Source organism: Anas acuta, chromosome 11 (assembly GCF_963932015.1).
Source record: "Anas acuta chromosome 11, bAnaAcu1.1, whole genome shotgun sequence".
NCBI lineage: Eukaryota > Metazoa > Chordata > Aves > Anseriformes > Anatidae > Anas > Anas acuta.
The window spans coordinates 8,888,475-8,914,485 of NC_088989.1; the positions used below are offsets into that span (position 1 = coordinate 8,888,475).

Consider the following 26,011-nt stretch of genomic DNA (forward strand, 5'->3'; position numbering starts at 1 on the left):
CTGCCTGCATCTACTGTTTCCTTGTACTTAATTCTGGGAATGAAGTTAGTATGAAAGGCAGTATATGATATAAAGTTGTATTATATTGTACAGAGATGCCGAGCAGCATCTGCTGCTATATATAAAAATATTCCAATTTGCAACACTTTATAACTAGCTCAAATTACTTTTTTATTAAATATGAAAAATATTCTATGTGATAAAATGTATTAAATGAATTTCAAAACAGTTTAGGAACTTTATGCGTAGGGGTTAAGCACAAACACCAGGCTTATTAACTCTTGTTTTCATATAAATATGTATTTGTGTGTCTGGGGGTATATGTGTATGTGCACTAGCATATAATACAGTATTGTTACAAATCTGTTGTTGTAGCTATGTGATCAAAGGAAGCCTCTACTTTTTCTGATGTTTTAGAGAAATTTTTGAGTTTGAGCTCTCACTGGAGGAGCTTTGCTACAGCATGTTTTTCCCATCCCATGTGTATGCAGGTTTCCTCTTCACATCTGTGCTTCTGTGCTGGCAGCTTGGTGTGGGCGCACCGCCTGAGTTACTCTGAACCCAAGTTACTTGGCTCTCTCCTTCCTTGCAGGCCATCTGAAGTCCTCAACTTAGAAGGTAGAATTGAGAAATTGATCTCAGAATATGTGGCTTGGGTTGTTTAAGTTCAAATTAAAATCAAAATGTATTCTGCAGAATTCTGATCAAATAGCCCTGCCAGTACTCTTCTTGCCTCCAAGTTGTACATTTCTGGGACTGGAAGTTTTCACTTTTCCAAACCACTCTGAAAGCTCAGATCTTCCAACACCTGAAGAATTGCACGGCTACCATGATATATTGTGAATGCTTAACACTGATCTAGTGGGTACCTTCTGCTAGCAGGAAGATCTGCAGGGCTATATGGACTTTCTGGGATCAATCTGTGCCCTAAAGTTGAGATAATTGATATTAAAGTGTTCAGCTGTCATAAGTACTTGAGCATGGTTTGTGCTGAGGACTGCAGCAGGATTCTTTCCCTTCAGTATTCCCAGATGGCAATCCCAAAGTCCTGTGGATGTGGCTAAATGCAATTCTATTCAATGTTGAAACCAATATCTGTTGATTCTGGGTTTGATCACTTATTTAATTAGGCATCCTTCACCCAAGCTGTCACTGTCAGAACTTCCTTCATGAGCTGAACTAGAATAACAAGAGACAACTATTTAAAGGAAATAATTTAGAAATGAAGGTGTTGATAATGAAGAGTTCAGCTGTGCAACAGTATTACAGTCTCTATTGTATTTGATTACTAATGAATACAGAGTATTTGTCCTAGCAACATGCAGGAAAAAAAAAGAGGAAGAAAGTTTTTTATTAAATCAACTAAATGATAGACAGCAGAGACTTTTAGTGTTCAGAATGCCAAGTGTGCAGTTAATTACAATGAAATTTACTGTACCTTTTCTAAGCATATTTTGACTGTAAATGAGTGAGATAAAAATGCTTAGTTTTTAGGTTGAGATGGACACCCAGGTTTTTGTGGGGTTTTTTTGTTTTGTTTTTTTTTAGAACAACGACATTAATGGCTGTAACTGTAATGCCCCTGTTATTCAATCTTTAAAAAGTTTGTTTACACTTTACCTCTAATAGCTTTTTTTTGTATCATTACCAAATGACTGATAGTCATTGCAAGCATTTTAGCAGTTCTCAGATACGTTATATTTTTCATTAAATAGTCTGTGAATTGCTTAAGTAGTGAAGGTTGATGAACTATCACTCAGTGCAGCTTCACTGCTTCTTAGTGTAGCTGTCACAGGACATTCTTGGTCTGTATTTCTTTAAACGCTTTACAGTTCTTTTATTCTGTATCAGATGTTGATTTTGAGCAGTAAGTAAACAGCTCTGGAGAGCAGGATGGGGTATTGCAGAAATAGCCCTGAGTTGCTTTGATGGAAAGATTTAAGCCTGGCTTAAAGTGCATGAAGCTTTCTGACCTCCTGCATGCTGCCAGCAGAGGCACAATGCTTGTGGGTTTGTGGAGAATGGGGTCTCTGTGCTCAAGGCTAAAGGACTTGTGTAGTGTACATGTGCATGCTGCTAATGGCATGCCCTACTTTCTAGTGACTATGTCAGCGAGGTCTCTTGAGCTTACTGTCAGCTGTGTTACTGGAGCAACATCCAAGGTCACTCCAAGGAAGTGCAGATGTCCCTTAACCACCTGTAGGCTGATGCTGTGGCAGCTGTTTGCTTGCAGAAAGGGGGATGAAAAATTAAAGGCCTTAGTCTATAGTTACATGCCATCATTTTTCCTAAAGCGTTTCTGCAAACACTGTCTTTGCTGTTTGTGCCTCTGGTTCCTACTGTTAAGCCCCTCTTCTGGTGCCAGACCAGTAGAGCATCACTGTGCAAACACAGGAGAATGTGACTTTTACACCGCTATTCTTTGTTAGTTTTAACTGAAACAATGCACGTTGGCCTGTCTTAAACTAAACTAGTTCAATCTGCCCAAAACTGTGGGTAACATCCGTGGGAAGTAACACTGCCAGTTTTCTGTAGTGTTTTAAGAGACTAGTAAATACTGAAGTAACTAGTTTGTGGTATTTTGTATGCAAAGTGCTGATGACTGAAGGATATGATGTGTACAGGCCAGATTTTGAAAGCTTTTTAGTCTGTCTGAGCAAAACTGTATCTGAGGAGAAGACCTGGGTAAGAATGCAGTGTGGGGTCAGACTTTTACATGAGGGGTTACTGTTCTGGTCCCATATGCTGCTGTCTTTTTGTGCTGTACAATACACCTCACTCTCTAAGAATATGGTAGCATATTCTTATTGAAGAAACAATACTGCAATTTTTAGAACAAAAATTAAGGTCTATTAATTTGCATTCTTACCTTCTGTCACTGGGAATAGTGAAGAGCACCTTTGTGGGCCTGGCTCTCCTGCTGTCCTGTGCTCTAGATGTTCTGTGTGCTGGCAGAGTTAATGCCAAGTTGCATACAGATGTCAACTGCTGCTGGTTTGTCTCATGGTAGGATTCAGAAGTCCTGTTTCAGATGAATTTTGACTCTGGCTGTTCTCATTCATATATTTCCCCCTCTTTCAGTGTTCTCCGATCTTTTGGCTGTTACCCTGCACTGTGTACTTGTCCTGACGATAGCCTTTTTTAAGTCAAAGTACTGTTGATGAAGCCAGAAGAAAATACAGGATTCTGAAATGCATTCTGCTTCACTGCATATTCAGTGTTACAAACACTGAAAGAAATACCTATGCTCCCAAGTATTAAAAGTACTTGCAAGTGGAAGCTGCACACAGCCTTTGCAGTCTAGAGGCTTTGTTAGACTGCAGCTGGCCCTGTTGTCTGCAGCACACACACGGGCGCTGACATACAGCTGTATGTGAGCATGTCATTGAGGAGGGCTGCCAGGAACACACACTTTTCTAGGGAGGACCTGTTCCCTTTTCATTTCTGGCCATCTGGACATTTGCTTTTCAAGTTTCATCTATTTACTGAACCCTTCTACCTGGTGTCAGCTGGCACCCACATTTTGCTTGTGTCTCTGATCAAAGAACTGTGATATTTTCCCTACGTGCATGGCAGGACACCTGACCACCAGGTGTTGCTTCCTACGGGGTAGGCGATGGAGTTGAAGGCACTCGTCCCCCCACTGAAGTGCTCTCCAGCAGCTCAGCCTGGGAAAAACAGCACCAAGAGAAAGTTTTTCAAAGAGCATCTGTCTCTCAGCTTTAGAGCATCACTTATCAACCCTGTGCTTGACTCAGAACAGCAATGAAGCACTGAAAAATTCAGGCATATGCAAACTTGTGCATCTTTGAAGAATACAGGCATTTGAGTCTGAGTTTAGCTTCAGTGAAGGTTGTCTTCAGCTGATGGGGTCAGACCACTCCCTACTTCAGAAGGGTGACAGCTTGTGCTTAAATGGATTAGCAGCTATCCATATCCTCTTGTTAGCACTGCAATTACAAATTAGTATAACATAAAAGCTTGGTATAATTGTGCAGGAAATGAAAAATATCTCTTTATGTTGCACATTTCACAGTCACATTAGACTCGCAGAGCATTGTGGCAATGATTACTTTTTGCTGAGGGGTAGAGAAAAAGATAAATGACTTCTAAATCACCACATGACTCAGCCTGGAAGCTCTGAGTTTATTTGTAAGACATTTATCTCCTTGTATACTCACCACGAAAAAAAATTATCGTTTAATTAATAAACTTAATAGCCTGAGGTATTCTGATCAATAAAAAATAGTATGAGAGAACAGGGCCTGATGCAATGAAATATTGAGTTGTCTGCAGACAAACCGATGATTTTCTTTAAAACCATTCATGCTCCTGCCTAGTTAGTTAGGGGAGGGTGTATGGCAAGATGCATTGCTCTGCTGAAAACCAAACCAATAGGCTATCCTGAACAACAAAAAATGAAGCAGCTCCTTGTGCCTTGGAACAATTTCCCCTTTATGTTTTCTCTGTGTGACCTTTCGAGCTTTTTTTTTTTTTTTCCCTGCTGGCTCTGAGATGCTGAACTTGCTTCCACTGAAGCCAATGAGTGTTTTTCCACTGAATGCAGCAGACCCCGGCTGGGTCGAATTCTGCTGCTGATAGGGTCTGACTCACTGCCTTTCCCTGTTGTGACATTAGATCAAAGCCTCGTTCCAGCTCTGCAAATCCGGAGTTACCGCACTGGCTCCAGGGGTTATCCCGGATAATGCAGAGTAGCCAACAGCAAGATGTGCCCCCGTCTCCTGTTACCAGTGGCTCAAATGCACGCAGCCGTGGTTGCCTGGCAGGATGGGGCTGTTTGCTTTATCCACAGCTCTGCGCTGAGCCCCATCATGATTTCATTCTTTGCTGAGGCAGCCAGGGGCTGATCTAATGCAGAAGTGGTTGCTGGGGGAAGTATGCAAATACATTTATTTTATTTTTGTAATACAGCTTGAACTAAAAAAAATAAGTCCTTAAAGAAAAGGCCTATGGATATTGCAAGAGGATAGTGCCTTTGTTGACAGGCAGAAACAACAGGAATCTTCATCTTATTTTGTGCAGTAGGCAGAAATGGAAACAACATATCTCTTGTAGATAAATGCATCTAATTAGCTCCACATGTCACTTCTGACATCAATGTTAAGTGGTGTGTAGAGTTTCAATTTGAATATGCTTTTGAAACAGTCTGTTAGAAGAAATGGTTCTGCAGACACCATGAATTGATTGAGTTGATTCTACTCAATTCATTTCCTTCATTGGACTTTCCAGACTCTTCTTACAATTGTCCTCCCATCATTCTTTGTCTGCCATTTTGTAGATTTTTTTTTCCATATTTCATGGCAGGATATGGTAAACTCTACTACAGAACACTTTCTGTTACAGTCACTGTAATGGTGTCTGTGCTGTCCTTCCATGCTCTCTGTCCGTAGTTTGTCCTTACAGATAGTCAGCTACGGTGCCACCAAGCCGTGGTAATCTATTAATTAGGATATTTGAGAAAAGAGGCTGAAAATCAACATAAAGAGAATAAATGGAAGAGCTGCGCAAAACAAGCTTAACTAAAATATCTAGGAAAACAAGTGCTAGAGAGGGTAGGAAGGTAAAATCTTGTAGCAAATAATTCCTCTTTTTTTGGAAAGATAGAAAGATTGCCAACATAGTGTTGCTTTGGTGTTGATGGTAACAAAACAATCTTGATTTTTGACAAAATAGTTGTGGAGTTGGCATGGCATAAGCTAAGGATTATACACATTTGGCTGATGTGGAGAGAAAGCTAGCCAAAGCATGTGTTCTACCTTGGTAAGTCATGAGTAAAAGCACTCTGGGGCCTCCACCAGGCTTTGAGCATGGGCTTGGTTAGGGCTCAGACCATCCCTGGATTAGGTATCACCTTCAGTTGTGTTAGGTGCTCTGGGGCACTTGGTTGGGCAACAGATTAAGTGAAAATAAGAGAACATAATGGAAGATGGAAAAACACAAAGGAGGGGAAGGATAGACAGGGTGGTGGTATCTTCTTCAGGAGCAGCAAACAACAGTTCTACCAAGCATGTTGGGCTGGGTATGGCTGTGAATAAAAATGAGTATCTGAAACAAAATGGAGCCCTTTCGACACTTTCACTGGAGCCTATTCCATCCCTTTTGTTCCTGCTGTGTCTCACTTTTGAAGCTCCAAAGTGAGATGAAAGTATTAGAATATCTATTACTCCTTTTATTATTATTTTCACTAATTCAGTGTAATGGCTGATATGCTAGTTGTTATCTTTTCTTATTTTATTGTGTTAATTGTGATTCTGAGTTTACAAAGCTATCTTGTTTGGATGAATGCAGGCTCCTCCCTTTCTGCAATGTTTTTATCAAAAAAGATCATTACAGGTTTTCAGGCTATTGTGTGAAACCTCACATTTTTTTCATGCTGAGTTTACAATTACAGAAGACCTGCAGACCCCAATTATCACAGTGAGGCAGGGGACAGTGCTAGTGGATAAGAATGATACTTAGGAGTAAACACTGCAAGATGTGGTCCTCACTACCTAGGTTGCTTTTCACCCTTCAAGTGCCATGCACATTTTCTGGGTTGAGGTACAAGAGTACTGTAAATAACACCAGAAGTCTGGTAGCCATAATTGAAAAATAGCAGTGGAAAATTATAACAGTTAATTTCTGAAGATGCATCAGGAGATGCCAAGTAGATGCATGAGGAGATGCCAAGAATGAAGGAAAAACATCTTCCTAAAATTTGTCAAATGTTCAGTTTTGAGCCAGAAGATAACATTTTCATCTAGAATTTCAACTGATTTGTCATAATTATTTCCCTGGTTTTAATCTGGCTCTGCACAGTTTTCTGACTCATGCTATGACTTAATCTCTCTTCCTGTACTGTGCTCTCTGCCATAATATGTGAGCATCCAGACATCTTCACTCTTTTTAATTAAAGCAAGAGTTCTTACCCTCAAACATAGACATTGAGTAACACAGCTAGCTATTCTCATCATGCTCAGTCTTTAAGTTGTGTGTTCACTGGTATTAAATGCAATCCCATTTTAGCATTTAAATGAGTGATCATCGTAAGTGAGTTCAAACAGATCTTGCACATGCAGTGAGTGTTGAGAGAGAACTTAAATGTCTTTCTGAATTCGGACATGGCAGCATCAGATTTACTGGCAAAACCTTTTGCTATCTACAAAATGTACTTTTTTTTTTCCCTAGGATATCATTAGAGGAGTTAAGGATAATGGCCTTTTCCTACTGGTACTAAAATCAGCACAAAATCTGTGTTCATGTGATAAGCAAGGGCTTAGTGTAGCATGCTGGTAAAAACTATTTCATTTTACTTAGCTAATTTTCAGCATTTATGTCTCTTTATTAAAAAATCAACTTAGGGTGTTTCACAATTTTCAGCCATGAACTTGGATAAATATTTTTTTTTGCAATAAAATTATCCACGTTTTTACTGATGCCCCAAAATCTCAGCTGAGGTGGAATGATGGAAGCCCTTGACTTGGTCCATGTCAGATGATCCATAACACAATATTTATAGCTTTCCTAATCTTCTCAGGGCTATTTCCCAAAACGTTTGCAGGTGCTTGGCACTGTCATCTGGAGCCCGACTTTTTTTTTTAAATAAAGTATCAATTCAGATAGCAGTGCCAGTAAACTGTGATAGGAGGTGGCAATTTGGTGCCCTGTGGGTTCAGTTGATCTGTAAGGCTGGTAGCCTTACAAGTGCTTTTCCTGGAAGTGGGTCTGTCCGACCTGGGCCCTGGTGTTGCTGTAAGATGCAGAAAGGTCTGGAGGATTCATCAGCTTGGGTGGAGCACCAGGCAAAGGTCTGGCACTGGTCAGTTCCCAAGGGAAAAAAGTGCCTACTAGATGTAAAGAATTTTTCTCCGGCCTGGTGTGTGGACCAAAGCCATGAGAAGAAATGAATACATTACAAAGAGTGTAGGTAAAATTGGACCTGAAACAGGCTTTTGAAATAAGAAAAGGAAAAAAGGAAAAAGTGGTATAAAAACCAAATACTAGTTTAAAAAAAATAAACTAAAACAAAACCCCTAAGGGTAAAATGTTACAATATGTAGTATTCTTTGTGAGCAGGGGAAGTATTAGAAAGAAATGGCGTGAAGAGGAAAAACTCATTCTGTCTAGCAATGTTAGTTTACAATGTTTGCTAAATTAAGCAGTTATTGATTATTAATAAATATTCTCTTCTTAGTGGCTTGTTTTAATATTTTAAGCATTCAGAATTCACTATGGGGTGCCCTCAGTTTGAGTGGCAATAGTGAAAGATTTATGCTCTGTAGCATGCTGGCTGTGCTGCCAGCAAAGTAAACAGCACTTAGAAGATTTGGGCATGCGGCTTCATTTAATGAGAACATCGTCTTTCAGGGCACGGATTTGTTCATGTAACCAAATAGGCCATGCGTATTCCTATTTGTTATAAAAATTAATATACAAAATAAACTGTTTATGTAGCTATATGGACAAGTAATACCACGTCTGCATCCCTACGTATATAACTTCATCTTAACATCACTGTCACTTCTGAGCTACTAAGTAAAGCTCTATGGCATCATGTGGGTGTTTCAGATGGGGGAGAAAATGCAACAGTCCTGAAACGAGGAGGACCCATGTACCGTATTGCTGCGCCTTTTTACTGTTAATGCTCTCCTCCCCAGTGAGCACTAGATGATATGCACGGCACACAATACCTACTTCTAAACTGAGGTTAAAATCAGTAAGGAACAGAATGTAAGAATTTGTACTGTGTGGTATTTGATGATAAAATTAAATTGGATGTTTGTAAGAAGAAAAACAGCTATGCCATATTGCTGCGTGGATGCTGTTATCTACATATGTGTTCATTTTTCTTAATGCTAAAATAATGCTGCAAACATACAGTGAAAAGGAAAATAACGTCGGATCTATAATCTGTTTGAAAATGCTGCTCCTTTTACTACAACCATGGTACAAAGGAAGAGCTTCCTCACCACATGTCTCTTAAAGCAAGGATATTAAATGACATTGTGTCTCTTTATACAAACCACAGGAAAAAAACAGGGAAAGCAGAAGAAGAGAGTCATGAGGTCCAGCTGTTGCCTTGCTCTGCAGATGTTTTGAGGCTGGTCACTGGTTTCTCCGTCTTAGTTATCTTTTGATAACTCCGAGTTCATGCAGTTAGATATCTTATTCTACCCCTGCTGCATAGCACACCGTGTTATATGAAGTTGTTCTGTATTTTACAGTGATTAATTGCATTGCTGTAATTGTATGTTGGCCAGTACGAGTGTATTCTCATTTTCTTCCAGGACTATCAATTAACTATCACATTTTCCAAGACTTTTAAATTCATTTAGCTTAGAACTACTTAGTTTTCTTAATACAAAACATTTATACATTCTTTAAACGGGGAAAATGTAAAACAATTTTAAAATTTGCTGGTTGCAAGTTCCTTTTGTTTTTGGGGTACTGCATAACAGATCATTTCCAAGCAATGATTATGTGAAAAAGTGTTGTGCTTTCTTGGTTCATACATATATCGAAGATGCAAAGCCAGTACAAAAATAATTTTAATTGGTTTGAGATAGTAGCAGGAAATTATTTTCCTTCATTTGTAGAATCAAAAAAAAATTAAGGTATCTCAGCTATTGAATTTGGGAAAGGATTGCATATTTCAGTACTGCAGTTATTCATGTGTGAAATACAGAAAAATGTTAATTGAGGTAGGCTTGTGAAGTGAAATTAGTTGCAAGTGGACTGTAGATGAGCAAAGGGATTCTTAGGATGTTGCACCTCAGCCATACTTTGAGGTTAATTCATTAAAGATAATTGGAATGTTAAATAGTTTCCTATAAGGAATTGCTGCTACAGTGGTCTAACACTCTTAGTCAGATTGAATCAGATGCTAATTACTAATATTCAGATTTATGCTATGCTTATTTATATATTGGCTGCTCTGATTACTTCCTTGACTGCTGGTAATCTTTTCTGTCAAGGGTAACAGCCCTTCAGTCACCTGAAAATAAGGCCTTGAATGAGAGGAATTTCAGCAAGAGGAACTGCCTGTTCCTGTCCTTGTTTCCATATCTATTAAGTCTGTGTTAAAAATAGGAGTGGTTGAGTAGTGTTTCAGTGTTTCATAGCTGATTAAATCCTTGCCAATGACTTGGGAGTAAATGCAACATCAGCATGGTTCTTTGAGTGGGCTTGACAACGTTTATGTACCACTGCACTTGATGTTCAAGCAGATGGGCTTTTACCACAGATAGAATATCAGTGGGTTTTCAGCCTAAATACACAAATCATGGTCTAAGCACCTTTGGGTTGTAAATGTGGCTTGCAGAGCTCCAGTCCATAAGATGGTTCCACGCTCCTGTGTGGGACCCTTGGGAACAGGGAGAGAGGTCTGGCACTCCTGGCTCTGCCTCTGAGAGTCTGTTGGGTTAGTGGGATGTGATGTTCCGGCCTTCATCCAGGACAAAGGAAAACCAAGCAGCTCGGGGTAAGTTCCCCATTGTAAAGGCAGAATACTGAAGTGAATTGGACAGAAATGAGAAGAAATGTTTTATGTCAGAAAGCCAAATAAAAATCCATAGCCTGTTACAGATTTCTTTTGCTTTCCTTTATTTATTACTGTGACATAAGTGTTCTCTGCATCTATTTACTCTTACTCAGGGTCTCAGGCTTGCATATTTCATATGCCCAGATGGCCTGCATCACTTTGTGAGGGATGATCTTTCTGTGCTGGAAAGGTATGTGTGCCAGGTCCCATGCACGTTATCACTTATTTATTGCCTCCCTGGCGGCATGCTGTCGCCAACAGGCGTATAATTAGAATAGCTGAGGCTGAAGACCTGTGGAAAGTCTGAGTACTTTTGTAATTGGCCAGTAAATGCTGTAGGTTGTGCTTGAATCCTCTACAATTTCTGCTGTTGGAAGCTCAAGTTTCTTCTTTCACTGACATTTATAAGTAGATGGAAATCCTTCCATTTTGGATCTGTTCTCATTTGTGTTGCCTTATTTGAGAACTTGTTATTATAAACAACCTGTTCGTGCTTTTACAGAAACCTCCAGTCATTTAAACAGAATAGCAGCTCCTCTTGTGCTCCCACCCAGTACAAAAAGATAAAGAGAAGTGAAAAGTAAGAATAGGAGAAAAATGTTATCAGAAACAGCTAAGCCAACAGCATAATCTGCAAGTTCTGTGTGTACAGTTATGATATCTGAAACATAATTATCAAGCTTAAGTTAATTAGACTAATGCTTAGAAAATCTGGCATGGCAGATTGTGGTAAGTAATTATATATACCGATTAAAAGATGTAATACACAGTGAGCAAAGGCAAAGGAAAACTCCATTTGATACAGCCAGTGAACATAGACAATTAAGAAGTCAAGTAGATGAGCACTGACAAAGATGCTGAACTTTGTAGAAGATGATGGGTAAAATGCTGGTTTTCCAGTGAAACAGATTTTAGTCAGTATGAGTCAAATACTTTGTTTTAGGAAAACTCATGCTCTTGTTTCCTAACTGAAATATGTGAAGGGGCCACTTGTTTTTTTGCATTAGGATTAGCTGACATGACTACAAGGTTATGTGCAAACAAGAATGTGACATTAGAGTACTAGTTTACATATATATAGAGGTCGTGTAAATGGCTTTTCTTAAAAGCAATTCACAAGATGTCATATAAGAAATAAAGCTGTGGAGACAGTGTCTTCTGCAATTAAATGTAATGTAATAATGCTTACAGGTCTGAATGAGGAGGGCTTGAGCACCTTTCTGCACCTCAGTACATGCACAGACTAAGCCCTGGAAACAAACTGAGAACACAATCTTTTCGTGAATCTTGTTTAAGGCTAGTTAAAAGAAATAAAAGTCAGGAGAGGAAAAAATGTAGCAGCAGATCTTGTAGACAAGTTTCATTATCAAGGTATCCTACTCTGACTTTAAGTTGACTTTATTTAAATGAATAAAATGATTTTGCCAGTCCACAACAGTATGACAATACAACACAATTCCCATTCAACCTCCTTCTCAAGAGTAGGTAGGAAACCTGCAAATTCCCAGTTTGGCAAATTGAGATGATGCAAGCTCAGACTAGGTCTGTTCTCACCGCATTTAATTCCCAAGTACTTGAGCTGAGCTTCTGGAGTAATGTACAACCTCTTCTCAATGTAGCCACGTGCTTTATTCATATCAGCTGGAAATTGCTTTTATTTCTGTTGATCTCATTTCCTAAGGCATGAACAAACTGAAATGAAAACAAACAAAATTGCTTTTTCTGAAAACTGGGAAGTTTTGGGTAGCTTATCCCATCTTCATACCCTTTCTACCCTCCAACCCTGCTATGTTTGTGATCTCCCCATCCATGAAGTGTAGGATTTTCTATAGCTCTGAAGCATGTCCTCCAAGTTATGGTGAGAAGGCCTGGGACTGGCTGCCAGCGTAGTGTTACAGGAGCAGAGCTGGCACAAATGATACGAAGTTCCAGTGAGTTTTCCAGATGAATATTTCTAAAATGTGTGCACTCAAAGGTTTAAATAAGATTTCTGTCCAAAAGCAATGATACTGAAATCTGTGCAACAATTAATATTTAATATGTAAATTATATCAGAACAGGAATTCTATATAGAAACATGGGGGTGTCTGAGAAGATGCAGTATAGGCTATGGTAACTGACTTTTTTTAGTTGTTTTTCAGTGTATTTTCATCAAAAAGACCTTCCTACTAGTGGAAGCTATCAGACTTAACTGCAATATGCATCTAGCTAAAATTGATTATACCCAAATTCACAGTCCCTTCACTGAAATCTATTGCAGAAGATTATATTCCTGGGCTATAATACTATCCCTGCTTTTTCAGTGTGGGTACAACTGTGGTCTTACTCCCCAGAAAAAGAATTTGAACAGAAGGCCAACATTGCAGCTTAGAATAGGAGCAAATATATTCCTCCTCCTCAAAAGTGAAGGCAGCCTGTGCTACTCCACCCCCTGAAGAAGCCACTGCTCTCCCAGTCTGAGCTTCACCAAAAAAGTAAAGGCTCTTGTGTTGCCCCTGTTTTGGGCCCTTCTTTGTGATTTTGCTCTCATCTGATTTTGTGTGGAAGTTCATGTTGTTCCTTGTTCTCCTTCCCCTTCCCTTGTCGGGGTCTTCCCACCAGTACAAGGCAGCATGGAGACCTCTTGCACAGCTCAAAGCCTCTGCACCCATCTTTTGCAAAAGGGAGTCTTAGATCATATTCTGTTATGGATAGCTTACCTTTCTGATGATTTTACAATAAGAAAAAATAAACTGGGCAAAAGCCTACATGATGTCTCTGAAGAGAACATCCTAATTAAAATCAGTGGCAATAATTGATTAGCAAAACTGGAAGAGGCTAATGACCATCTGAAATCTCCAACTGTGCTACTGTGTCTGCGTCTAGTGCTGTATACTACCATTATAACATCAAGAAAGTGCAAGCCTCCACAAATATTCTAGACGTTGAAGAAACATTTTTCTTTACTGCTACTTTAAGAGATGAATTTTCAGACTCTAGGGCATTTGCCCTTGACAAAGCTTGTCTGGCTTGTATGCCACTAGGTCAGTGGAATATCAATAGATTCTTAATGCAGTCTGTCTTTTAGAGTTTCTTTCATTTCTCAGAGCAAGAATAAATGTCATTCCTATTGGCAGGTTATAATGGGAACATTGAGATACTAATTTTGAAAAAAAAATATACACAGCTGTTAAATAGTCTTGGTCTCCATCTTGTGTGTCCTCTGTCTGTAGCAATTACAAGGTTAGATATCCCTTAAGATGCCAGAAAAGGTCATTTTGTTGTCTTTCCTACCCCATGCCTCAGTGAAATATTCATGGTACAGCTCAGGTATTGGGATTGGGTTTAATGTTTCGTTGCCTCGCCATCTGTTTTGTTCTTGCAGTTGTTGCTTTTTCCCTTGGCGGGGAGTGAGGAAGCACAGAGGCTGCGGTGAGGGATGCTGGCATGTGGGTCCAAACCTGCTATAAAAGATGGGCGTTGAATCTGCGGTAACAGTGTAGCTCCTCTGATCAGAGTTATTTTCTTTTTAACATCAAAAGTCTTTGTGGTGAAAATATGCTATTATGCATGTAGATCATCAGTGGTAGATGGCCTCTGTGTTTCCTCAAAGGCTATGAAGCTGCATTAAAATAAGCTTTTATGTTATATGCAAAGTTCATTCATATAACTTAGCCCAGGCATTGAAATAAGCTCCTCACTGAGACAAATGGCATTATCAAATTCCAGGAAAACATTAAACTGAGTTTTCCAGGGTATTGTGGTTGATTGGTGATGCACAGCACTGAGAAAGGCTGCACCTACAAGGTGATGCAGAGCACCACGATGGTTTTGTCTTGGGCACCCAAGTCCCTTGATCACAGCCCACCCCAACCACCCAGCTGGTGGTGGCACCCCTCCCTCTGTCACGGGACCTGGGGACAACCGCAGGGTCACAGAGACCTGACAGAGCTTGTAGGGCTCACAGGAGGGTTGGGGTGGGTATCTCATATCTAAGTTTTATGCTCCTTTGTGACTTTATTCTTACTGTATCTACAGTATTTACCCCAATAACGCTTCACAAGGATTTTTTCAGATCCTTTTTGATCATCTTGTTCTCTTTTTTTGCTATTTCCCTCTTATTGCTGTTGATTTAAATGTCATGACATTTTAAACATGACTTATTATAACAAAACAGTATATAAAACAATATGCGGCATAATAAATGCAGCCATATTTTTCAGAGTGAATGTTAAATGAGAGCAATTTATTCCTCAACCTATTTTAGTACCTGCTTACTGGATGGTATTGGCCACGTAAATCCTGGGGAGGCCATCTCAGATGCAAGGTAGCTTTGCATGTGCAAGGCTGGAAGCTAAAGTACCTGGTGGATGGTTGGAAGAATGGATCATCCTAAGGATGTGGCAGTGATCCCATCAGGGAAAGCAGACAGGACCGTCCTGGAGAACTCTGTTGTTGGGTGAGAGGTCCCCTGAGACAGTGGTCCTGGAAGCACACAGAAGAGCAGGCTTTGAAACCGCATGGGGTTTTCCTCCAGCATGCAGCATGTGTCATTTCTGACATTTGAAATCTTAAAATATTCCTATAGTTGGTGGAGAGAGTGACTCAGAGTATAAGTTACTCCAAGATACATGAAGTGAATGTTTTCTTAATTTCAGAAGCGTTCAGGGGCAGGGAGGGAGGGGGACTTTGTTTAATAGGAGCTGTTTAGTTGGCATATGTTTATTCCCAAAAAAGAGAAGAAATCTGCTCTCTGCTTTGGTCATTGCAGGCTTTTCCCAGAGGTGTGGTGAGGAGGGAAGATATCCCCAGGAGTTTGGGCATGCTCGTGTCCCCTCAGCACACTCAACCGGCTCTGTGCTGATACCGTGGGACCTGAGGCTGATTTTCTTTGTGCTGGTGAAAAAAAATACATAGCAAACAAACTGAATCAACCACCTTAATACAAATGTGTCTTCCTTGGCATGTCATGAATCTTATTGAGTGTGCCTAGGGTAGGGTAAATATTTGTCTGAAGTTAAGAAGATTAGCGGGGGAAGTTCTGACTTTGAGACTCCCTGAGCTGAGAGCCAGAATCCATCAGCCTGATATGGGCACCCTGAGGTTATCTCTGCTACCAGGGTGGGACTGACACATCGCTCTGTGGCTCTGACCTTTGGGGAAAAATGCTTTCAGTCAAGTAATACATGCACCTGCATGAAATTTTTGAATCACTGACTCCATCCTTGATTAAAGTGCTTTTTCTTGATTAAAAATAGCCTTTTTCCAAATGAGTAATGTTGCATGGCAGGCTGTGCTCACAGTGTAATGTTTCCTCCAGCATTATCATGTTGATGACATTGCCATTTCTTACTTGGGACTCTGTGCAACACCTCTCTCGTGTAGGCAGTTCTCCCTAGGAAATGCCTTTAGGAAGTTCCCCACATCCCTCTATCTTGTCTTCCCAGATGAGGAAACCTGCAGAAGTGCTTGTAACATTATCTGTTAACTGAGAGGATAATGGGCAACTTTGGGCAACTTTGTCTACTTTAAAGCATGGCAGAAAATGTATCCAAATATGTTTATAGATTCTTGCTTGGATTTCTATCAGACCGTAAATAGCAGTTTTCCAAGATTTTGGCAGAACTTCATACGCTAGTAGATATTCCTTCAAGCATCTCCTTTGTAATGTGCTCCCTTTCCAAGAATTTTATCTCCATTGGAGCCAAACTGGAAGTCTGTCAAGGTTTGAGCTCTTCCGAGTGCAATCTACATCTTTCACTGAATGGTGGATGTGTTTTCTATATAACCGTCATTCTGCTTATGGTAGTGTCAAAAGCCAAATATATTTCAAAGCCAAATTGCTTAAGATACCTTTTGTATTTATTTTCTTATTTTTATATGAAGAGTAGTTAGAAACTACTTTTTGCAGTTTTTATTTTAGCGAAGCACTTAAACACACGTGCTTAGGAGTTTTTACTTAACCTTTGTGTGTTTCCACAAAATTCTACAGTTAAGTGCTTTGCTAAAAGGGTGTAGTTACTCGTGTCCATGTTGAAGTATGAGGTTCAAGTCTTTCTCCAAAGCACACCAATACAAATGAAAAAAATATTTGCAGTTTGAAAAAATATTGTGAAAGACTCAATGGGAAGAAAAAGTAAAACACCCTCTTTAAAATGCAGCTTTGATAAACTGAGGTTTCCAATGAAATGTGTTTTGCAGGAGTAATATCAGTAGTTGTGGTAGAGTGCATTGCACAGAGTGGTGAAAAAATTGAAGGATTTTTTTCCAGTAGATAGTTTTAAAACTTGTTGTCTAGATTACAGGTAATTTGGATTTCTTAATCTTGTTAAATAACGAGGATTTAATGCAGCAATTAAAAATACCACAATCAGGTATTTGTTTCATGGAGATATTGATATAATATAGAATCCCAAGCGAAGTCAGCAGATGAGGAAGTAATAGGATGTGTTTTTTTCTGCTGTGTTTACTGTAAACTAAAGCAATTAAATTACAGCAGCCTTGTAGCAGTAATTAAGTATGGAGGCAGGCCCACAGATGCAGAAAGCTCTGAAGTGCCTGAGCTGCTCAGCTGGGGAGTGGGAACTGTAGCAAGGGCAGCTTAGAAACAGGGCCTGATTCTGTAGCAGGTGCTGAGGGGCAGCCAGGGCTCTGACATAGCACTAACACTATCTTGTGGGTGCTCTCTTGTGTTCAAGGGTGAATGTGCTATGCTTGTTCTCTGCCTGTTTTTGCCCTTTCTGGGACCCTGCCTGCAGCAGGTGCAACAGGAGATGCCCAGGGCTGGGAGCTCTTGTGGCTGATTACCCACAGGTAGGTAAAATGGGATTTAGGGCCAATTGTGTTCAAAAAAATGATACAAAGCAATCACAGTGTACCTGAGAAAATGCTTTGTGAAACCACTGTCTGTCATTCTTTTGTTTTACGTTAGTTCAGACAAGACTCAAAGCACGACAAGAGGCACAGAGGAGGCTAGGCTGCCCATAGGAGAAAAAAAAAAAAAAAAAAAAAAAACCTTTAAACTTCCTTTAGGAAGACAGCGGAGCTTGAGGAAAAGGGTAGAGTATAGCAGGAGGTACAGATGATAGCAGTAAATGTCACAGTTAATTACATTATGGGGAGGGGTGAAAATGAAGCCTTACTAGGAGGATGTAAGCTAAATTAAAAAATAAAAATAAAAAATGAGGGGAAAAGAAGGACAAGTCCAAGGAGAAAAGGGTGAAGAAAGCAACAGAGAAATTAATGTGGAGGTAGCACGTGAGGAAGTCAGTACCAGGAGTAGGACGTCCTTAGTGTCACCAAATGGCTGAGGAGCTATAGCCAGCTGAGTCCTACAGGTTTTTTCCTCAGGTAAGATGCCCGGGATCAAGCCCCGCTGCAGCTGCTTGCTGCAGTGTGAGAAAAGGGACAGGGATGTGCTGTGGGGGTGTTTTTATCACACAGCTCTAGGTCCGCAAGGGAGTTGGAGGACAAGGTGTGTGCAGCAATTTTTGTCACCAGTCTCTGGAAATGGGTTGTCACTAAAGAGAGGAAACTCTTATCCTCCTCATGGTTTACATGTTAATCCAGTGCTGAAATATTACTCTGCAGGTTTCACTGAAGTGGGGGAGGTTAGCAGAGAAAAAAATAACTAAATAACCCAAGGTATATTTGTAATAACAAACAATACCAGCTAGGTAATGACTAACATCTGATCCAAACTACTAGCAAAGATTGGTGTGTTTTGTTCTGTTTTTTTTTGTTTTTTTGTTTTTTGTTTTTTTTTTTCCTGCTGGTTTTGACAATGTTATATTGCGTAATTGATGAAGCAGTTGAGTTTTGTTGTATTGCAGTAGTTTGGTGTAATTACTCTCCACCACCATGATTTTTCTTTTAGTTATATGTACCAGAAGATACTAAACTCTTAAGTATCAGCAGTAAATATTCACTGAGACTGACAATGTTAATTAGCATAAGAGCTTTTTTTTTTTTTCAATACTTCTAGCTAGTGCTCTATGTTAACACCAGCAGAAAAGCCACCTGTGTTATGGCATAAGTAGAGCAAACCATTATATAGATGTCATTTCAAGCAACCGACAGTCCTGGACCTGGGTTCACAATAGCATAATGCATTGTAAATTCTGGGCTCCTCCACAAAGGGCAAGAATCAAAGGTTCCCCAATGCGAATGTGTTATAAAACAATATTGTGTTTCCCTTAAGAATTGCAGTGATAAAAACGTAGACCATTCTGCAGCACTAACAACTTTAATAAAATAACATAAAGCACAGCTGTCAGGTCTGCCAGCATCTCACACTGGGAGACATGAGTGAGAAAATGAACGCTTTTCACAAGCAGAAATATTCAAAGAGCTTCACTGTTTACAAGTAATCAAGACTGACAGTCATAGATTATTGGTGGAAGAGCATTTTCTGCTTGAGGTGAAAGAAGAGGATAATTTATCAAGAAGCCCAAGAAGTCAGACATCAGTAATGATCTGCTTGAAGAAGGGCTTCTCTTAGAAATAGTGCATTTATTTGTACTGTGAGGCAAGAAGATGTACTAAGTTATTAAAAAAAAAAAAAAAGTCTTAGTGCTTGAAGAATGTTGAACCAGATACAGCGTGTGATTTGGGTAATGGCAGTTAGAGAATTGACTAATGGGCATCTCAGCATTTGCCTAGAATATTACAAGAAAAAGTTAACACCATAATAAAAGTTTTCTAAAAGAAACATTCATGTTTTTCCACCTTATCCTGTTCTTTCAGAGTTATTTGAGCTGTGCTAATCTTATTGCTTACCTTTTTGTTAGTTGCATTTTTGAGGTGTTCCTGTAATGCCACAATAGGTTTGCATTTGGTTTCAGAGAATTTGGGGCTCCCAGAGTTGCAGCAGAGCATCTTGTCTGTCTGTCATGGTTCTTTTGCATCACCTTTCCGTTCTGTTTTTCTGTTCCATTATGTACCAGCAGTTCTTCAAATGGTAGCTAGCTTGGATCTCTATGGAAAATGATTAGTAGACTGCAACTGCCCTGTGCAACTGTCGCGTTAAAGGGGTGTAGCTGATTAACCATCACGGGCCCGGTTGGATTCAGAGTACTGAACCAGTCGGACATTCACCAAAACTGGGGGTCCGTTCGGACATTCACCAAAAACGTAATAACCGCCTGGGGGTCCGCTCAGACATTCACCAAAAACGTATTAACCACCTGGGGGTCCGTTCAGACATTCACCAACAATGCATTAACCGTCTGGGGGTCTGGTTAGATTCAGAACACTGAACTATCACGGATAACCACCCTCACCCTAGTTGCGTTAATGAGAGCTATCACAATGCAATCAAGTATGGTTTATTACAGCAACAGATAATCAGGTTCTTTTGGATTGCCGGTGATAGTGACTATCTGCAAAAGCAAGCTAGTATGCATGAAATACACAGGTGTTACAGGTGTTCTAGGTGCGGGTTCTAGGTGCGGGTTCTAGGTGCGGGTTCTAGGTGCGGGTTCTAGGTGCGGGTTCTAGGTGTCCTAGGTGTCCTAGGTGTCCTAGGTGTCCTAGGTGTCCTAGGTGTCCTAGGTGTCCTAGGTGTCCTAGGTGTCCTAGGTGTCCTAGGTGTCCTAGGTGTCCTAGGTGTCCTAGGTGTCCTAGGTGCGCAGCCTAGAAATAAACGCGTTAAAAGGATCAAAGACTCTATAGAGATTTATAAGCAAATATTCAGATCTCACCCAAAGGCGTCCCAATGGGGGGGGAAGAGAGGCTCAGCCCGTCGACTGATCCCAGGAGTCAGGAGGTCCTAAGGATGTTGTATGTCCTTGGGATGGTATCTCCCCTGATGATGGTATCTTCCCTAACATCCCCTCTCTCTTGGGCCAATTTATACTATTTTCTATCTTTTAGGTGGAGCTTGAGTGGCTCTAGTCAAGCATATCTTAGTTATGATTGGTGTAAAGTTTTCCCGTTTCCGTTTAAAGTAATAGGCTCCGAGAAATTCAGAGCGCATGCTCAGTGAGGGGTGGTCGCACCTTGGAGGCGGGTAGCTTTTGGGATGGAGGTGTGTTTTGGTATTATAATGATATTATAATGAGCAAAAAGTACACTAGGGTACAGCATTTGTCAAAACATGACAGGTCTTTGGCTTAGGGTGGCAAAAAGTGCAGCTTTGTGCACAAGAACAATCGAGGCCCCACCTGATTACAGGGCCTAGCCGTGGTGTCTCCACTCCACTCTACGCTCCGTGGTGTTCCTTAGAGCTAGCACACCAAGTTTCCCCAGCGCGATAGCATCTAAGGTTGGGAGCCTAGGGAATGCTCAGATAATGCAGTTATGCCCTACCCTGAAAGCCTCTTCAATGCTGTACCTTTTCCTTAAAAGTGTGAATGTTAGTTTTATTTTCCTAGTTACTTCAGGAATTTACACCACAGCAACACACCTTGGTTTGCTCCCTGACCTGCAGGGATGTAAGGCTGCCTGTAGGCAAACTCCACTCCCAGTGCCTCTGCCATGTCTTGCATGAATTGCTGCCCAGGTACCAAGAAATGTTGATTCCTTCCTGGGGTACAGCATGGATGGAAAGAATTTGATTCTGGCTAGATGATGAAGCTTATACTGGTGTAAAATACCATGGAGGTTCATTCCTTGCAGTTTAGCCTGTCCTGCCAGGCTCACCCAAATCTTATAGCTTTTTCTTTGTCACTTACTTCATCCAAATTTGTCTGTCTTTCACTTAGCATAGTTTGTATATTTTAGTCCTTAATTGGCCAACTTCAGCCAAGATTACCAGAATACTGCTGAGGACAGGCTATGCTACTGCACTCTTCTGCACCACATCTGCAGGGATCTGGGCTTCAGGGCCCTTAAGTCTTCCATTACCCACCACAGAGCACTGGGAGCCTTACTGAAGGCATCGGGAGTGGTTTTGAGAGGATGTGGTTCAGTTTATCTCCACCTCTGTTCCAGTTTTCTAGCTAAATCTATGCAAAATGACTCAGAAAATCATGTCAGGGAGATGGTAAGATCTCTGGATAAGATTTTTATTGCTTTTTTTGGTTGTTTTTTATTTTTTTCAGTTTGCAGTAGTAGAATGGTCCTACAGAAACTATTACAGACTCCATCTAGTCTGTGTTTGAATATCTCTGAGTAGGGATGTCAGTTCAAGCTCTCCAGCTTTTCTCTCTGACTGGAGAGGAAAGAGGGAAATCGGTTTGTTTTTTTAGTTTAAATTAGTTTCTTAAAAATTAGTTGGCTCTCACCTGGATTGTACAGAAATGGGATGGTGAGGAAGAACAGCAGTCAAAGCACATCCCTAAAAAGTATTTCTTGCAGATTAAGCAAAGGAGATCTAGAGGAACAGGGGCTGCCCTCCCTTGCCTTCTAGCACTTTCTGTATCTCATGCTGATGCCAGGTTGAATGAGCGAGATATTGCTTTTTTAGAAAATCAGCTCACCCCTCTGACAGATGATTGATTTACCACCACTTGGCTCATCCTAGTGCATCGTCTTGTGAAGTGTGAGCATTTACAGTCCGTGGAAAGTATAAGGTGATGTGTGCTGCTTCCCATAACTCTCTCTCTTTGCCAGTTGAGCTGTGGTACCTATATGCCATGCAGGTGTGTACAGTGGCACAGAGGGTGGATGTTGGCCATGTATACAGTGTACCTGTTCGTGGTTCATAAATCTTTCTCCATAATTCTATAGCATTATTACAAGATGGATTTATGACATACCTAGAGCTAATGTAACGATGAAGATTAGTTCTATACTAGTCAAACAGTAATACACTTTAATTTGCCTACAGCTATTGTATCATATTGGCATGAAAGGAAATAGCTTTCTAATGCAGCTTCATCTGCTGAGCAGAAAGAAATCTGTTGCAGAGTGTAAAACTGCACAGAGCTATAGCTGGCAGCAAAATTTAGAGTAGGAGAAACAGCACAAATAAAAGTATTTGTGAGTTGGATATATGCTAACAATCCTAGTTTATTGCTAAACATGCCATATACAGTAATGAAGTTTGCTTGGCAGGTACAATGTTGTTGCATCTCTGTTTTTAACTGCTTCATCTTCTGTACTAAAACTTTTCCAGGAATAAAAGGTGTAAATTCATTTAGCTTCCAACTTTTTTTTTTGTGACACTAACAAAGAGTAGATGTTATGTTCTTCAGAAGTACTGACACTGTTAATTCAATCTGTACTTGTCTCTGTACATAGAGACAAACTGGAATTCTTGATACTTCAGCAATTAATGCAAACGTTTCTGCTGCCTGTTGTTAATGTAGTCTTCCCTTGATGAGTTGCAGGGATTCTTTCAATACACATGTGTACAAATAGATACTCAAGTGATACAACTTCATATTTGCCATAAAATAGGACTCTCCCTTCTAGAGAAGCAAAGGATGTGTTTGAAATTTTCAGGTCTTGGATAATATCACTTAATGTTTCATATGGGATAGATCTTAGTTTTGTTGGCATATTATGCAAGGTAGATTCAAAAATTAAGTGTTTCATATACTTCTGATCCTTTTTCCCACTAAATCACTGGTGAAATTGTGCTTAAAAGAAGTTTTCTTTCAAGAGTACGGACATACCTCACATTCAACAAGGGCAAGGAAGAACTAATAACTTGCATGCAGGGAGGGAATGTATCTCTTCTGAAAACTGCTGGTATAAACTGCTGATGGAAAACAGCTGCAACAGGGCCTTGTTATCACAATAGGTCTTTGATGAGAAAGCTGGCCCCATGGGAAGAGGAAAAAAGAGAACATTTTACATGAATTACTGGCAAGGTGTCCAGGCGGCTTCTGCCTAGACCACTCCACTGATGTAATGGCCACTTCAAACTACTAGAGCATTTGTCATCCTGTTACCTACCAGCTTTGCATCAAAGACTCCCAAGGTATCTGACCATCAGCTCACAAAGGTGAACTTTGTCACTGCCTGTCATTCACCCTTGTACCTTGCATTTTCTTCATGAATCCATCGGAGACAGTTAACTAATCCTACTGTTGTCTTCACTCTAAACCAGTAACCTTTACCCTTCATCTTTCTACCACTGGGTCCCTCCATCCCACAAATACATGGGATATCTTGATTACTTGGAGTGGCAGGTCTTGATTTTGACAATAAAATTAGAGAAAGAAAAAAAAATTACCAACTTTTTTTTCTTCCTTCCTTAAAGTTGCAACAACATGACAAAGAGGATTCCCCTGACAAATGGAGAACAGAGGAAGAAATGGCAGCTGAAGCAGCAATTCTGAAGAAGTATTTCCAAGAAAATTAGAGGTAATGGTTTGCGTATTAAGTTATTCCTGCAACACTCAGAACTCTTGGGTGTTCCATAGGCTTCTTAAGGACACATGAGAATATGTAGAATGGAACAAAAAAATAGAGCTTTTTAGGTTTTTGTTTTTTTCCTAAAAGGACACAACACTCCAACAGTGGCTGAAATAATATCCTCCTTCTCGAACAAATAAGCACCATCTTAAAGCTTTTAGTTCCCAGAGAGTGAAAAATAACACACCTGGAAATCAGAATCATCTGAAGTTACTTCAGAGGAATGCCTGTCCTAACATATCCTCCTTGTGTTTTTAGAACAGGAAATAGCCATGGCACAACAAGTTAAACTGCTGTGTACAGCCGAACATACATGTGTACTTATATGTATAAAATCCCAGCAGAATACAGACTATAGAGTGGAATAAGCAAATGCTAACTTCTTCCTGCAAATCTTAAATAATCTGGTCAATTCAATTTCAAAATTAAGCCTACTGGAAAGCAGCTTGTTCTGCTAGATTTTCCCATGGCCCCAGAAGAAGGAAAAAAAAATAAATAGGGTAAAACAGAAAAGAGGGAAACACATGGCAGGTGTTAACATTGGTGCACTAGAAACTGAGAGGTTTTCATTTTGTACCTGAAGTCCCAGAAGCCAGATTCTTCCAATAGAAACAAACTGGCCCCCAGAGATTGATGTGAGTTACACTGGGATGTATGCTGCAGCGATGATGCCAAAAGCTCCCTCTCCCCTGTTCCCCATATGTTGTTTGCCATCATCTAGCACTCTCATTTCTGTAATTTCTGTTTCATATTTTTTTCCTCTGAAGAACCCAAATCCCATAAATATCCCTCCTAATCTGCCTGTGACTCATTGCTCACAGCCCAGCTTGACAAATCTTGAGCTAAACTACATGACACATGTGGCGTGCGTGCATCACAGCTCTGTCTCCTGTGCCATTCTGTCCTCAACATTTGGGCTGGTTTATTGGACTCTTCTTTCCATTTTTTTTCTTGCGCGATGAGCATACTTTGCAGCAAAAACACCAGCTTCTCCAGACAAATTAGCTGTGCCAATACCTCTGCAGACTGGCACAGAGAAAGATGTGAAACACATGTAATTCACATGGGTAGAGGAAGATTGTCCTTGGCTTCTGGGACTGATCCTGTTGGGGACCTAAGAATATAAAGGTTTGGGTTACACAGCCAAGCTTTCACAGTGACTACTGGATTTGCTTGTAGATACCCAGTTTTTCCATATCTCAGATGTGCAACTCAGCCAGAAATACCATATCTTTAGGTAAGACACATGTGAGCACTCTTCTCTACTAACAGGCATTATGTAGTGCTTCATCTATGCCACAGCAGTGAATGAATAGTACTTGCAATAAAACGCCCTATCCCTATTCCAATGTAGTGATGTTCGTAATTATATATTTGGTAGGTCTGGGATTATTTTTTTTGTCTGATTAGAAATGAATCTGAAGTACATTTGCGGAGAGATTCGTAAAGGAGTTGGAATTGGGTTCCCACATATCAATAAGGTGTTCTTAGGCTCTTTTGATACTATACACAAAGCTGGATAGATGAAATTGGCTTGCAGAAATGAATTTATACATGTGGCTGGACTTTTATTTCCATTTATTATGAAAATAAATCAGTGTGTCTCTATATGGATGACCTCTTGATAAGTTCTCCATGATATTAAGGTCATTACCTCTCCTAGAACAGGCTGGTAAATTAAATCTCAGCAGCATCATTATCATGAGAGTGTTTTTGTCTAGTACAAGCAGTCCTTCCAATCCTTGGTTTCCAATGCAAGGCATCACTGCCAATCTCTTCTTCCTGACGTTTTGTTTCTGAGGCATAAGGCTCTGAACGTATATCTGAGCATCTTCTGAATTTCTCAGCCTTTACCTACTCTCTTAACCTTGCTTCTAAAATGATGAAGATTGAAAACTCTTGGCAAATTAACAAGGTTATATGCATTCTCCCTGAAAGCTATTTCTTCCTTTGTTTCACCTACAAAGGATTTATTTTGTCATTTATAAGTTTACCTGGACACTATTTGACTTGAGTTTTTTCATGCAGCACAGAGAGAGTCAGAAAGAGCTGAATGTGAGTGTTCTTCAGCCAATAAATGGCAATTTTAAGGCCTCATGCATTATTTTCCCACTCAACTGTTTTGTTCAAAGAAGCCCCGCTCAGCTAGATTAGCCGGGAGACTGAGCAGTGTCTCAGCTTTCCTAG

At 40.1% G+C, this 26,011-nt stretch overlaps 1 protein-coding gene across 3 annotated transcripts in view; it reads left to right on the forward strand.

The window, feature by feature from the left end:
• FHIT (fragile histidine triad diadenosine triphosphatase) overlaps window positions 1-26,011 on the forward strand; it is a 565,209-nt gene that overhangs the window by 533,579 nt on the left and 5,619 nt on the right. For 2 of the 3 annotated variants that reach the window (XM_068694477.1, XM_068694480.1), the window contains exon 7: window positions 23,670-23,773. The exons of the other annotated variant lie outside the window; for it this stretch is intronic. In XM_068694477.1, coding sequence (XP_068550578.1) covers window positions 23,670-23,771 — 102 coding nt within the window. In that variant the 3' untranslated portion in view covers window positions 23,772-23,773. The remainder of the gene's footprint in view (window positions 1-23,669; window positions 23,774-26,011) is intronic. 3 annotated transcript variants of the gene reach the window in all.